Genomic DNA, 16396 nt, shown 5'->3' with positions numbered 1-16396 from the left:
CTTCCTTGGTGGTCCAGTGGCTAAGATTCCTTGCTCCCAATGCAGGGGGCCCAGGTTCAATCCCTGGTCAGGGAACTAGGTCCCAAGTGATCTCACATGCTACAGTGACGATCAAAGATCCCATGTGCTGCAACTAAGACCCAGCACAGCCCAATAAATAAATATTAAAAAATAAATCTCATTGTGCTACAGTTAAGAACTTTAAATATAAACTGTGGGCTCTCACAGGGAAGTGACACCCTACCTTTCAACTCTCACCTCCCGCTTCCCTGGAGTATCAGATAATTCCTATCCACACCTAGCATTCTGCTAGATGACCAGAGGAACCAAAATGCCATCACTCCCCAGAGTCAGTCACACTGATGTCCAGTGGTAGTGTGTGAATGATGGACAGGTCTAGTAGAGGCTCTTCCTGGGAAGAATTCCATACAGTGGGACAGTGGGGGGTGGGTAGGGATTAGAGACCCTGAGGACTTAGTCCTGGCTAAGCCACTGTCTGCCACTTGGATCTACCCCAGCCGACAATTCCAGTCTCTGTCTTGGATATTTGGCTCCGGTGCCTGGAGAACAAGATAGTCAAAGCTGGCCACATGCCCATGTTCTTTATAGAGCACGTGTGAGGCACTCCCCCCAGGGACCATAGCCAGGTCAGAGCCTCCTCCCTGCAAACAGATCAGCTTAACTCACCTCCTAGTTGTAAGCAAATTAGATGATCACTTATGAACTGGGACGATAATAACATCCTAAAAAGATGAACTAATTATTATAATGAGAGAGCCGTCAAAATAATACCCGTGTTTATTTAGTATCTGTCATTTGAAGAATATGGGGTGAGCCATTGCTGTCACTTCATGAATCCTCCCTACATGTTTATTAAGGAGAAAAAAGTAGAGGTCATTCAAGAAGAATCACTGTAGGAGGAGGAGGGCTGAAAATAGGATGATTTTGGATCTCAAAGATGGGTGGGCAGTCCGGGAAGGAAGATGCCCACCTGCTCTTTCCCTCCTGAGCATTTATTTGCTCAGCCCTCCGTGCTGCCCTGGGCTTCCTCATTTATGTACATTTTTGTGTTCTTTTGCGATTACTCCAGGCCCTAGTTTCCCAAAGCATGTCCTGGTGTATATTAATAAGTATTATTTTTAAAAGGATTATGTTAAGTCAATCACAATCAAATAGATTTCTTTATAGGACTTTTCAGAAGCTCTTACTGTTGGTTATTGTTTGTGTTTTTATTTTTTGGCAGCATGGCAGACACCCGGGCCCCCTGCAGTGGAAGAAGGGAGTCTTAACCACTGGACCACCAGGAAATCCCTCTAAAGCTCTTAACATGCTAATATGCATGGTGGATGCCCCAGAGGAGTATGTGTGTGTGTGTGTTAGGTTGAACTATTTGAAATCCCTCTTTCAGAGGTCAAGAACAATTGAAGAGTGGCAATCGCATGTAGCCCAACCTGAGTATTCAGCACTTTCGATCTTGTTTGACTACAGACCTCTTGTGGGGAAATTTTTGCAATATCATTGTCCTCAGAACTCCCTTTGGGAGCCACTGTTTTAAGTACTTAATGTAGAGAGTGTTAGGTGCTTGAATGGTGCATGTTACTTGGACCCCAGGATGCTCACGTGTAACAGGATAATGGATTGAGCAGAATGGGAAGCAAGCAGATGTGGGAATCCTGCCAGGTTTTGGGGTTGAGTTTCTGGGAAAGTGGCCCAGTATGGCACTTCCCAACCCAATAAACATGCAGAAATGCACATTACTGTATAGAGTCACAACTGCTGCTGTATTAAGGTGTAAGGATTTTTTTTTTTTAACTGTAAAAGTGCTTTAAAACATTTAGCTTTAATACATAAAGGCTCAATGGGAGAAGCAGAATGTGAAAGGGTACACACTGTATTACTATGTAAAAATGATTTACTGTTGGGCTTACAAAGGGCAAGAACAAAAAAAGAAAATAGTCATTTATAGTGATAGAACTATGGATGATCTTTTGTTTCCTTTTTTAAATAATTCCTCAAATGTTATTCTACTGTTTCACAGAAAAAAAAAAAAAAAACAACCCAAACAAACAAAAATTATACCAGTTACTCCTTAGGCTTTGAGTCAACACCAGAGTGTCTTCTGAGACAGTCCCAACACACCCCCTCTCCATTCTTTCCAGATGGGAAGGTGGTATCAAGGGGAAGATGACCTTCCAGCCAGAACTTTAGTCAGTCATGTCCCAGTGGCTCCATCACTTACCTTAACAGCCCTTCTGCCTCCGCATCCAGACCAAGAATCAGCCCGCCCACACAGATCCCCAAGTCTACAAGCATTGTAATACCCAATGGCTATTTTCTAATGTCTGCCTTTAAATTGTTTTTGACAGGATCCTATTAGCAACACTCTTTATAAATGATGATGAGCTTCCTCAGCAGGGCCCCAAAACCCTGTTGAATCTCCAGGTTTCAGAAATATGGTACGTTTATAGTGAGAAAGGAAAATAGCAGAAAACATTCCTACCGTAAGCACACCGTTATTGCTATAGCATGGAGTGCATGGATTTTGTGGGCTAACCGAGAATCTAGCTTGCATTTTTGAGCTGTGTCCATGGGACAATGTCTTTCTAGTCTTGCTTAGGATGCTGCCCTAACAGCCCCTCAGCTACTTTTTGGTAAGAGGGTAAGGCTGTTGCTGCAGGCTTTCCCCACAGCTCAGTGGTAAAGAATTCACCTGTGCTGCAGGAGACATGGGTTTGATCCCTGGATCAGGAAGAGCCTCTGGAGAAGGAAATGGGTAACGCGCTCCAGTATTCTTGCCTGAGAAATCCCATGGACAGAGGAGCCTGGCAGGCTATGTATAGCCCATAGGGTCACAAAGAGTCAGACACAACTGAGTGGCTGGGCACGCACACATGCAGTTGTTGGTGCCAAGGAACTCCTCTGTCCAGGTCTTCAGGCAGTGCCTGGCCTGTGGGAGAGACTTTCAGGGCATCCCCAGGGCTTGGCAGGGAACACTTCTAAGTAAGGGACCTTCGGAAGTCCTGCTTCCTCTCCCCGTCCCACTCCCAGATCAGCCTTATTCCTAGACTCTAGGCAAGTAGCCATATGCAAGCCCACCCCCAGCATCCCTGGATGCCATCCTAGAGGATATGGTATGAGTAATTGGCAGGAGGCAGAGTCCCTCCACAGGGAAGTGTCCACAGAGCTGGGCCCACGTCAAAGGTGGCTGTGGCAGGGGCTTCAAACTTGGATAGCTCTTGGTGAATTGCCATGACCATATGTTAAGGTCTTTGGACAAAGACCCCCTGACCTACAGCCATCAGAATAACATCACAACTTTCCCACCGACTGACTTCTCTCTTAGCTGTGAAGAGAATCACCAAGACTTGGATCCTTATCAAAAAAGTGGAGACAGAAGAAGAGGATAGGATGCTGCTTCCTTGGACAGGTCAACTTCTTGGCTGAAATAATTCCTCTTTCACATCTATCCTGCCATGGGGCTTCCTACCAGGATCTGTCTGGAAACCTAACCCCAGGCTTCAAGGCTTCCAGTCCAGGCTCCTCTGGGGTCTGAAAGAAGCTCCCTCCCACAGGGCACTTGGTAGTACACAGCTTAACCTTCCCTCGTCTCATAGGACTTTATCCTGACCCTGAAGTTCTAAAGGGTGATTGTCCCCACAATTTTATATTCTGTTCCTGTACCCCAAGGCTTTTTGCAAAGAGTACAGTCAATCATCAGATGCATAAAATGAGTGAAAGGCTTCCTCCTCATTCCAGAGGTGGGTTCCCTGGAGGCAGAGTGTGGTGGTTTTGAGTTGTGAGGGCAGCAGAGGAGAGCAGCTACCACCAGGCCAGGCATAGAGAGGCAGAGGACAACCCTAGGAGGTGGGACCAGTGTCTTGGGGGCAGAGGGAGAGGGTAGTGTCGTGGAAAGCACAGAACAAAGTATTTCACGAAGGAGGTCATGAGACATTGTGTGTTGAATACTGATGTGGAGACAAGATTAGATCAGAGAAGCTGACATTAGATTTGGCAATGTGGAGGTCACTAGAGACATTGACAGTAGCGATGTCTCAGCACAGTGGGGACAAAACCCCAATGGAGTAAGTTGAGGAGGGAATAGTAATACAACCCATGGTTTACACTCTCTGCCAAGTGCTTTATAGGCATCAACTCAGAAATGTCTCACAATCTTACAGTGTAGATTCTAACATCATGCCCATTTTACAAGTGAGCACCTCATGCCCAGAAAGGATAGAGAACCTGCCCAGGGCCACACAGCTGGAAGGTGGTGGAGCTGGGATTGCACCCCAGCCTCCCAGGCCAGGGTCCAGTCTGTACTGGGAGCCACACCCTGACACTGCCTCTATAACACTTGCAAATCATAAGATCACTAACTTTGAGCATCTTTCAACAAGTTTGCTCTGAAGGGAAAAGAGAGGGGATGGGAGCTGGCAAGGTCGTAGGGCTGACTCTCAGGACTTTTCTTTTAAGCTAGAAACACTGATGTGCAGGTGGCATGCTGACATGGATACTGGAGGAGCAGAGGAGAAGTGAGGATGCTGGCCAGATGAGAGGAGACAGATCCAGGCAGCAGAGGCCTTGCCCTTTGCTTGGAGCTGGGCTTGTCCTCTGGTACCAGGAGGGGAGGAAGAGAAAAAGGGTGCAGGTGAGTGTGGCAGGCAGCTGTAGAAGTGAAAAGATGGAGGAGTCAGAGTCTGATGATTCCCATTTTCTTGGTAAACGATAAAGCAAGATCATCATCTGAGACTGGGGACGGAGGGCGGGGTGGAGGAGGCTTGCAGGAGGCCTGAGGGGAGGAGAGAGGTATGAAATGGCCTTTTGGGAGGTGAGGAGAGAGGAGAACGCAATGAAGAGCCAACACAGGAAGCAAAAAAGAGACAATTCAATACCCGGCATTTTATGGGTGCTCTGTTTCTCCAATCTTTCATGCTTTTTCTTCTATGAAATTTCTCATTCTATATCTGCAGAGAAAGAAAGAGAGGAAACTGCCGGCCCTTTCTCCCATTACTGCTGTGCTGGGAGTGGTAGGAATACATTTGAAAGTGATGTGATAGTAAATCTGAAACACTCCAGGCACAGGGCTGGGGACTGTGGAAAGCCAGCATAAAGAGAAATATAACCTGGCTTTCTTACCTGCAGCACCCCGCCCCGTCAAGAAACCATACTGACTGTGGAGGGAGAGTGCCCACCCTCGGCAGCCAAGCGCTTTCCCGAATCTCACAGAGCAAGGATAGAGAAGATGGTATCTCAAGTCCACTGAAATCCCAGAAGAATCTGGATGCAGAGGACCCTTAGGCCAAGCTGCTACTTTAGGCCTGGTTATTTCTCTGCCTCCCTCTGAGTCACTTTGCTATTCTGTAAAAACAATAAGAGGGGATCATTGAATAAGGGTGTCTAACACATACAGCACTATCTACTAACTGTGAGCAAGGTGCTGCTCTGAACTCTTTTTATGTATCAACTCATTTAGTCTTCACAACAACTGTGAGGTTGATACTATTATTAACTCCAATTTACTGAAGGAATGAAAACACAGAGAGGCTAGGTAACTTAACGTGGCGTCACTCAGCTAGAGGAAAGCTGGAATGTGAACACAGGTGCAGCTAACTCTAGCACCAACGTTATTTCCCCTTCTTCCTACGTCAAAGGTAATTAGGGGTGAAGCTTTGGTCTCTTAGATCCTTGATGTTTGGGTAGATTGTGGTCAGTTGGGAACTAACAGTTTTTAGCTAGGGTCATGGGGCAATATGGAATCATTGAAAGAGCATCCTTCTACCCATTTTTAACTGCACAACCTTTAGGCAAGTTGCCAGTTTATTTTTATTATCCCAGCAATAAAATGAGGGGATGTACTGACTTTTAAATTTTCAGGCTCTGAAAGGATATAATTTTTACCAAGTTTCAACCACTTCTTACTCCTGCACTCGCTCATCTAGAGTAGCCGCCTGGAAGAACACAGACCCAGGGGTGATAAACCACAGGCCCCAGGCTATTATGGGCCCAGCCCCCTCCTCGGCTGGTTGAAAACTCTAGTGCCCTGGTGGTCTCTGGTCTCTGAGGAGTTTTGAGGGTGATGAGCTGAGTTCTTCTAGTGGCAGGAAATGAGGCAGAACTGACTACAAAGATAATTTTCTAATCAAAGTCAGTATAGAGGTCTAGGTAGGAACTTGTTGGTTCTGTCATTGGCTGACCAGGGGGACATTGTGCAGTCATCTTGAGTCAACATTTGTGTCTTTGAAATGGAGATAATTAGGAGTATGGGGTGGTTTAGTTAATTAACCATTATCTGGTGCTTGGTCATAGCTCTGGAGCTCCAGTGGCCCAATGAAGGTTGTGGCTCAATCCCTGAGCAGTGCCTCATGGGAAGACTTAGACACTGTGTGCACACAAGGACCTTCCAGGCTCACCTCGGCCACCTTAATGCTCGATACTGGCAGAGCCAGGCAGTTATTCTAAACCCTGGCCATCCTCAGGTTTGCAGAAGAATTGTCTCAGACTCATAGATAACAGAAGTAGGGTGGGCTTTTTTTTTCAAGACAAGAAGCTGAAAAACTCTGAATATTCCCAGAGTGTTGTTAGAGTGGCCTGTCTTTAAGAAACCCCAGTAGCAACTTATCCAAAGTATGCGAGAATGCATATGTCATAGCCATGTATCAGCACTGTAGGGGGATTTGCAGATAAAGACTAGCAATAGCTCTTAGGATGTGCCAGGCACAGAACTGTCACCTGTCATTCACACAACTCTAAGAGTTAGGTTCTATTATCAGCCCATTTCATAGGTAGGTAAATTGAGGCCCACAGAACTCAAGGTGGCACATAGATTTGAACCCAGGCAGTGTGATCCCAGAGCCTAGAGGGATAGCCGTGGAGCTACACTGCCTCCCTACAGCAAAAGACAAGACAAAGGCCAGGCCCTTGAGAAGCCAACCCCACAGAGGGAAGGAAATGGGCACAGGAACAGACATTTATCAACACGGCCGACCACGAACATATAAGGAACAATTAATTGCAACTGAGAAGGCAATGGCACCCCACTCCAGTACTCTTGCCTGGAAAATCCCATGGATGGAGGAGCCTGGTAGGCTGCAGTCCATGGGGTCTCGAAGAGTCGGACACGACTGTGCGACTTCACTTTCACTTTTCACTTTCATGCATTGGAGAAGGAAATGGCAACCCACTCCAGTGTTCTTGCCTGGAGAATCCCAGGGACGGGGGAGCCTGGTGGGCTGCCATCTATGGGGTCGCACAGAGTTGGACACGACTGAAGCGACTTAGCAGCAGCAGCAGCAGAAAGGCCTGGGAAAGCAAACTCTGGAAGATGGTGAAGGACAGGGAAGCCTGGCGTGCTGCAGTCCATGGGGTTGCAAAGACATGACTGAGCGACTGAACAACAACAAGAAAAGTCCAGGAAGACGTCACAGTGGCAGTGGCACTTGAGCTGAATGCTGAAAGAAAGGGGTAGCCTTGTAGCAGGTGGAGATGGGGCTAGAGCCACACGATCAAGAGAAAACCTACATCTGGTGTGGGCGGGAACACAGGCACCTCCTGTTTAAATCTTCAATGTGCAGTTTATCTCTTCTTCCAACTCTCTATTTAGCTCAAGAGGATGGGCCCTCAGGGCCCCGAAGTCTCAGGTTTTTTAGGTTCAGAGGGTCTGAAACTTGGGCCCCTCTTTTCATATCTTGATGGGTTTCAAGTGTCATCATGGCCTGTGATGACATCCTCCCCAGTCCAAGCCTTGGTAAGATTTTCTCAGTAGTCAAACTTGTTATGTTGCCAAGCACTATTTTGTCTGGCCATCAAAGTCTGGTATGTCTGAGCCAGCCACCAGCTTGAAAACTTGTGGGGAATGGGGAACCAAGCTTTCGGAACAAAGTTCCCTGAGCCTCCTTGTTCTAGCCTCCCTCCTTCTCTGTTTCTTCCACCTTCCTCTGGGAGAAAGACATGTCTTTGACGTGTCCTCCTTCCTTTGACTTGTCTTCATCAATCCCATCGAGGCTGGTGATTTTCCCCAATCTTAGATGCTTCAAAGAACTCCCTTCAGATAGAAGAGACAGAAGGGGATAGATGACAGTTCCAGGGAGAAGGAAGGAAGGAAGACAGGGTGGGAGGAAGAAGAGAAGGAAGGGATGGGGGAGAGGAGGGAAGAAGGGGGAGCAGAGTGACAATTTGAAATCCATGCTAACTGGGCCTCACTTGGACTTCAGCTTGCGTCTCTGCTTTCTGGAAGGAGAGCAATCAGATGCTACAGCTATTTGATCTTCTCTCTTCACTGCTCATGCTCAATGCACCCACGAAACTAGACTCAAAGGATCCTTGCCTCTTTCTGGTCTCATTTGGACTCAGGAGCTGCTTGGCAGTGTGTCCTCCTCATTTTCTGCACAAAGCCACATGAGTTCTGCTAAATGCTGCTGCTGCTGCTGCTAAGTGTAGGCCATATTCTTGTCTGGACTGGATCTCCCCACCAGCACCAGGCCTGTGTGACACCACCACCACCCTGGGTGCTCCATGAAACTGCTCTGTTGACATCCACGAGGTCCTCAATCCTGGTCTTTATCCTGCCTCTCTCACCATTTGCTCCCATCTCTTTCTGACTCACCTTCCTCTGCCTTCCCTTAAACACGGGTGTTCTTCAGCTTCCCATGCCCAGCCCCTGGCTCCTATTCTTCTACGGGCTCTCTTTAGAAGACATTCCAGGTGACTACTCCCTGCCTCCTACTTCTGAATCTCACACTGACATCTCCAGCCCTGAATTCTCCCAGTTTCAGCCACAAGGCTTCCGCTGTCCACTGAGCATCACCATCTAGAGGTGAGCTAAGGTTCCCAGGGGAACCTTAAATTCAACACGGGCCAAAGTTAACTAATTCTCATCTCTTGTCTCTGTTTCCCACCTCACTGTACCTAATGCAGGAACATGGGGGGTCATTCCAGGCTTCAACCTTCCCATCCATTCCTATTCTGTACCGTCCTCCATTCATTTACCAAATACCACCAATTTTAAATCCTAAATGTATCTTAACTAGGTTTCCTTTCCCTGGACCTCAGTTACCATTCTCAATTTCAGGTCCTTATCTTCCTTACCTATTTCCCTACCAATCTGTCCTCATATTCATCCTCTACGCTGCCTCTGGAATAACCTGCCTAAGATGAAAACCACCAAGTTTCCCCTGCTAGAGACCTGCGATGGCTCCTCATCACCCACACCAAATTCCCAGCTGAGTCTGCTAGATGAAGGCCCAGCATGACCTGACTCAGCCTCTCCAGCCTCATCTCAGCACTCCCTGCCTCAAACTTCAGGCTCTGATGATGATACAGAGTAGCTTATAGCTTTCCAACACCTCACACTGCTTCATGAGCTTTAGTCTATCATCTTTTCCTATCCTGTCCAGCTCTATCCCCTCTGCCTAGAGGCCCCTTCCCATCCTTCTTCACCTGGATCATGCTAATCAATCCTCAACACTTAGCCCAGCCATCACCTGGCTCAGGAAACCTTCCCCAAATTCTTAAGTTAGGGAAGTGCTCCAGTTTCATTCTGCTGTACTGTCTCATGGCTTATCAACAGAAGGTTGTAATTGTCTGTTTGGGAGTCTTTCTTTCCCATTAACCTAAAATCTTTTCAGTGTTTTAACTGCCCTTGACCTAGTGCCTCATACAGTGCTTGGCACATAGTAGGTGCTCTGTTAATACTGTCGACTGAATGTAAGCCCTTCAGAGAAGGGATCACTACTTCACCCATGGATTCCTAAGGGGAGTGCATGCGTGCTCAATCGTGTCTGACTCTTTGCAATCCCATGGACTGTAGCCCACCAGGCTCCTCTGTCCATGGAATTTTCCAAGCAAAAATACTGGAGCAGGTTAACATTTCCTACTCCAGGGGATCTTCCTGACCCAGGGATCGAACCCGAACTCCTACATGTCTCCTGCATTGCAGGCAGATTCTTTACTGTTGAGCTTCCAGTGAAGACCCACCATGGGTTGCTGCTGCTGCTGCTGCTAAGTTGCTTCAGTCATGTCCGACTCTGTGCGACCCCATGGACTACAGCCTACCAGGCTCCTCCGTCCATGGGATTTTCCAGGCAAGAGTACTGGAGTGGGGTGCCATTGCCTTCTCTGCCATGGGTTGAACTTATGGTCAATTAACCAGCAACAAAGAGCTAAGAATATACAATGGAGAAAAGACAATCTCTTCAATAAGTGGTCCTGGAAAAACTGTACAGCTGCATGTCAAAGAATGAAATTAGAGCATTCTCTAATACCATACCCAAAAATAAATTGAATTAAAGACCTAAATGTAAGACCAAATACTATACAACTTCTAGAGGAAAATATAGGCAGAACACCTTTTAAAATACATTGCAACAATATTTTTTTAGATCTGTCTCCTAAAGCAAAGGAAATAAAAGCAAAAGTAAACAAATGGGACCTAAATAAATTTAAAAGCTTTTGCATAGCAAAGGAAACCATCAGCAAAATTAAAAGACAGTCTACTGAATTGGAGAAAATATTTGCAAATGATATGATGGATAAGGGATTACTATTTAACATATATAAACAGCTCATACAATTCAACATCAAAAAAACAGGCAATCCAATTGAAAAATAGGCAGAACTAAACAGACATTTCTCCAAAGAAGATATACAGATGGCCAATAGGCACATAAAAAGATGATCAACATCACTAATTATTAGAGAAATGCAAATCAAAACTACAATGAGGTACCACTTCACACTGGTCAGAATGGCCATTTTTAAAAAGTCTACACATAACAAGTGCCAGAGAGGACGTGGAGAAAAAGGGAAACCTCCTACATTGTTGGTGGGAATGTAAATTGGTGAAACCACCATGGAAAACAGTATGGAGGTTCCTCAAGAAACTAAAAATAAAGCAGCTGTATGATCGAGCAATCCCACTCCTAGGCGTATCTGGACAAAACTGTAATTCAAAAAGATACATGCACCCCTGTGTCGTAGCAGCCCTATTCACAATAGCCAAGACATGGGAAGAACAGAAACGTCCATCTATAGATGAACGGATAAAGAAGATGTGGTGTTCAGATACGATGGCGTACTACTCAGCAATAGCAGAGAATGACGCTTTTGCCATATGCAGCAACAAGGATGGATTTATAGGGCATTATGCTGAAATAAGTCAGACAGAGAAAAACAAATAGTGTATGATGCCACTTATGTGTGGAATCTAAAAATACAATGAACTAGTGAATAAAATGAAGAGTCAGACTCACAGATCTAGAGAACAAACTAGGGGTTACCAATAGGGAGAGGGTACAGAGGAGGGGAAATAGAGGGATCGGATCCTAAGAGGTGCAAACTATTATGTACAAAATGAATAAACCACAAGGTTATATTGTACCACACGGAGAATATATGCAATATTTTATAGTAACTATAAATTGAGTGTGAGTGTGTGTGTGTGTGTATAAGTTGCTCAGTCATGTCTGATTCTTTGCAACCCCATGGACTGTAGCCCACCAGGCTCCTCTGTCCATGGGATTCTCCAGGCAAGAATATTGGAGTGGGTTGCCATTCTTTTCTCCCGGGGATCTTCCTGACTCAGGATCTGAACTGGGATCTCCCACATTGTGGGCAGAGTCTTTACCATTTGAGCTACCAAGAAAGCTCATATATAATCTTTAAAAATTGTGAGTCACCATATTGTGCATCTGTAACATGTAATATTGTACATGGATTATACTTTACTTTAAAAAAGCTGAAACAAAATGTTCCTTGGGTGAGGTCTGCTCCCACTGACGACTGTGAAGGGAAAGGGGGAAGAGAATTCTGACCACAGAGCTTCTAAATGTCCCATGGAGGTCAGGCCCAGTAGAACCTGCACACCAGCATTCCATCCCCCTGCATCCTGAGCATGAGTTTTGAAGGTAGTAAGCTCTCTGGTAATTATTTAAGGAAATAATCCACTGGGTCCACAGAGGATGGCAGATCCTCTCATGAACTCTCCCATACCACCAATCTCAGTAAAGGTGTGAGTATGAATTAAGGAAATTATGGCAAAGAAAGAGGGCAGAGCCCTCCAGACCCCTGCTCCCCACCCAGCCTGCCATCGACCCTCTTCCCAGGGACCTGTTTGCACAGATTCAGCCACCCCGCTGGCTCCTCACTGCTTCTGCAACTGAAGAGCACAAAGAACTGCCAAGGCATGCTGGGGTCAACAAGAGGAGCCTCTGTGGATTCCAGTGGGTCTCTGAAGGGTGGGATCTGCATTTTGAACACCCACCTCCTGCTAATCCTCCTGAAAAACCAGTCAGGCTGGTTGTAATGTATTATTAGAAAGCCCACACATTCTTCCTGGGAACAACAGACCCACTTGTTGCATGAGGAGTGTTTCAGTGGAAGCTAGGAAGGGGGTGGTGGGAGGGAGAGGTAGGAAGGGGGCACTGGGCAGGGAGTGGAGTCAAGCGTGACACTGGGGACAGAACTTGGGTTTCGGAGTCGGGTAGGGTGGATTCCAACGCGGCCCTGCCCCTCCCAGGCTCTGTGGCCTTGAGAACGTGACTTAACCCCTCTGAGGTGATCATGAACCCTCACAGGCTGTGGTGAGGATTACAGGAGGCCACGGTGAGGCACCTTGCCCAGGGCACAGAGAAAGAAGGTACTGGCAAAACGCTAGGTCCTCTGACGTAGGTGCTTCTTGGGACATCCTCACTGGGGGCAGAAAAGTCCAAATGGAAGGGAGCAGGGTGTCCTCGCAGACACAGGAAGGGGAACACGGCCCAACAGCCATGCGGCCACCCTGAGCGCCCCCAGGCCCTAACTCAGGACTGGCGGCTTCAGGGGGACACCTGTGAGGGAGTTTTCTAGGCTGTCTCTAAGAAGTAACATTCTCTCAGTCTTTTCAGAAACTTCACTGTTAATCTGAAGTTAAAACTTCCTCCCTCCCTCTCTGCTTTTCCTTTCACTGGAAAAGACACAAACAACCCCTAGAACCAACATCCACCAGTCCTCTTAAACATCGTCACAAGTTGTGACCAAAGGTGAATCACCAACCGTTTCAGGAAAACTCTTCCTTCACTTTCCATCTCTTTCCTTCTGGAAAGGTAAGCAACGGCCTGACGGATAAACAGGCAACTAAAGGGAGCTCTGTGAGAGGAGCAGGAGGTAAGAGATGGGGCTTCCTTCATCTCCGGGCAGCTGGGCTCATTCTATCAATCCTCCTCCTCCATCCTCTCAGCTCTGCTGATGGACCTGCCCAACTGCAGTTTCCAGGGTCACAAGCTCCTCTTGCTGCTGTTGCTTTATGTCCTTCCCCTGTCCCATCCCAGGCCCTAGGGTGGGCTGACTCTGGCCTTTCACAAAGGTTTGTTTTCTCAGCAGCAGCAGCACGGGTCTCCTCTCCAAGGAGCCCCCAGGAAAACTAGGGACCCCACCCTGGAGCCAGAGTGGAGGAAGGATGTTGGTGTGAATAACTCAGCAGTACTGAGAAGTCACACTCACAGAAAAGTCAAAGCATGCTCACCTCCTTCATCCTGGGGGCTTATAGAGGGTCCCCCCCTGCACCCCAGCCATCATCAGTCATAGATTCCCTCCCACCCCAACAAGCAGCCCCATGCCATCCTACTTAGCGCCCCCACAAGAGCCTTACTGTCCCAGCCTGGCACCACACTCCTTGGTCTAGAGCCGTCAGGTGCCAGCCCTCCCTCCATGGCAGAAAACCAATCTGACCCTGAATAGGGGCTTTGAGTGGCCTGGGTGTGATGTTAAATCCAATTCTCTTAAGCTCTTATCTGGCCAGGCTCATGCCAGCCCAATGCTGGATCAGATAAGGGTACCGGTGGGGACCTATGGGATGGCCCAGCAGTCTTCAGCAGCCCTGGAAGACCTCACCCCGGTTCTCTGCACCTGTAAAGAGAGAGGAGAGCACTACCTCCAGAAGATGACCTGCCCCAGGGAAGCCATGGCGGGGGAAGGGTCCCTTCCTGCAGGGCGCTGGAAGCTGGGGTGAGTGGAGCTGCCACTGCCCTCCTAGTGCCGTGACTCACAGCCAGCTGGGGTGCGCTGGCCTTAAATAGTGGGTTCAGCCGGGAGTGGTCGGTGCTGCCTTGCACAGCTCAGGTATGAGGAAGCAGCGCTGCTCTGCAGAAGTGCCTGCAGGCAAGAGGCTGCTCATCCCAGCCAGGGAGGTCTGGCGCACACAGAGCCACCTTGCCAAGCCTTGACCCAGGGGAGAGAGTGGGAAGGAAAGGCTTCCCAGGCCCCCTGCTTCACATACATCTCTTCTGACTCTGCAGAGGGAGCGCTCCGGGGAGAGTGCGTCTCCACCCAAGAACAGATAGGAGTGGCTCAGAGTGGCAGGTCTGTACCAGGAAGCGGGAGGCTGGGAGCTCCTCCTGTGTGGCTGATGCTCAGACAGAGGCTGGGTCATCCCTGGTGGGATCTTTCATGGAGGGGGTTCATGCCGAGGGATCTCAGAACGCTGTGAGCGCAGATGACAAAGTGAGAGTCTGTCACTCGAGATGGAGTTCACCTTGGGGCCCCTGACACTGCGCTGCTGGGTGAGCAGATCCCTCAGTTAAATGGTGAGAGGTCCTGCCTCACCCCTGAAACAACTAGTTTGAGACGCCAAAACGACAGGGAATTTACGCTCTCTAGACATTATTGTTGGGTGAGTGATAGTCGCTTAGTTGCGTTGGACTCTTTGTGACCCCATGGACTGTAGCCCACTAGGCTCCTCTGTCCATGTGTTTCTCCAGGCAAGAATACTGGAGTGGGTTGCCATTTCCTTCTCCAGTTGCTGTCGGGTGAGTGGGTTAGAAAATCTGGTCTCTTGAGAGACCCACTCCATGGAACAAAATAGAAAGCCCAAAGATAAATCCACATACCTATGGACACCTTATCTTTGACAAAGGAGGCAAGAATATACAATGGAGAAAAGACAATCTCTTTAACAAGTGGTGCTTGGAAAACTGGTCAACCACTTGTAAAAGAATGAAATTAGAACACTTTCTAACATCATACACAAAAATAAACTCAAAATGGATTAAAGATCTAAATGTAAGGCCAGAAACTATAAAACTCCTAGAGGAGAACATAGGCAAAACACTCTCCGACAGACATCACAGCAGGATCTTCTATGACCCACCTCCCAGAATATTGGAAATAAAAGCAAAAATAAACAAATGGGACCTAATTAAAATTAAAAGCTTCTGCATAACAAAAGAAACTATAAGCAAGATGAAAAGGCAGCCTTCAGAATGGGAGAAAATAACAGCAAATGAAGCAACTGACAATTAATCTCAAAAATATACAAGCAACTCCTGCAGCTCAATTCCAGAAAAATAAATGACCCAATCAAAAAAATGGGCCAAAGAACTAAAAAGACATTTCTCCAAAGAAGACATATAGATGGCTAATAAACACACGAAAAGATGCTCAACATCTCTCATTTTCAGAGAAATGCAAATCAAAACCACAGTGAGGTACCATTTCACGCCAGTCAGAATGGCTACGATCCAAAAGTCTACAAGCTATAAATGCTGGAGAGGGTGTGGGGAAATGTAACCCTCTTACACTGGTGGTGGGAATACAAACTAGTACAGCTACTATGGAGAACAGTGTGGAGATTCCTTAAAAAACTGGAAATAGAACTGCCATATGACCCAGCAATCCCACTGCTGGGCATACACACTGAGGAAACCAGGAGGGAAAGAGACACGTGTACCCCAGTGTTCATCACAGCACTGTTTATAATAGCCAGGACATGGAAGCAACCTAGATGTCCATCAGTAGATGAATGGATAAGAAAGCTGTGGTACATATACACAATGGAGTATTACTCAGCCATTAAAAAGAATACATTTGAATCAGTTCTAATGAGGTGGATGAAACTGGAGCCTGTTATACAGAGTGAAGTAAGCCAGAAAGGAAAACACCAATACAGTATACTAACGCATATATATGGAATTTAGAAAGATGGTAATGATAACCCTGCATGCAAGTCAGCAAAAGAGACACAGATGTATAGAACAGTCTTTTGGACTCTGTGGGAGAGGGTGAGGGTGGGATGATTTGGGAGAATGGCATTGAAACATGTATATTATCATATGTGAAATGAATCACCAGTCCAGGTTCGATACATGATACAGGATGCTCAGGGCTGGTGCACTGGGATGACCCAGAGGGATGGGATGGGGAGAGGGAGGTGGGAGAGAGGGTCAGGATGGGGAACACATGCACACTCGTGGCAGATTCATGTCAATGTATGGCAAAACCAATACAATATTGTAAAGTAGTTAGCCTCCAATTAAAATAAATAAATTTATATTAAAAAAAAATCTGGTCTCTGACCTTTCATCCAGCACTCAGATTTCCAACAAGACAGAAATCTAGGGCCCAAAGCTCACTCTCTCTGTATTGCTTC

The 16396-nt window shown here is 47.0% G+C and overlaps 1 protein-coding gene across 3 annotated transcripts in view; it reads right to left on the bottom strand.

The window, feature by feature from the left end:
* Positions 1-14038, bottom strand: part of VTCN1 (V-set domain containing T cell activation inhibitor 1) — a 68770-nt gene extending 54732 nt beyond the window's left edge. For all 3 annotated transcript variants that reach the window (XM_014480209.2, XM_070367424.1, XM_070367425.1), the window contains exon 1: positions 13904-14038. In XM_014480209.2, coding sequence (XP_014335695.2) covers positions 13904-13935 — 32 coding nt within the window. In that variant the 5' untranslated portion in view covers positions 13936-14038. The remainder of the gene's footprint in view (positions 1-13903) is intronic.
* Positions 14039-16396: the final 2358 nt, after the last annotated feature.

The sequence above is a fragment of the Bos mutus genome, chromosome 3, assembly GCF_027580195.1.
Source record: "Bos mutus isolate GX-2022 chromosome 3, NWIPB_WYAK_1.1, whole genome shotgun sequence".
In the NCBI taxonomy this organism is placed as follows: Eukaryota; Metazoa; Chordata; class Mammalia; order Artiodactyla; family Bovidae; genus Bos; species Bos mutus.
This window is presented reverse-complemented; position numbering and strand designations above follow the sequence as displayed.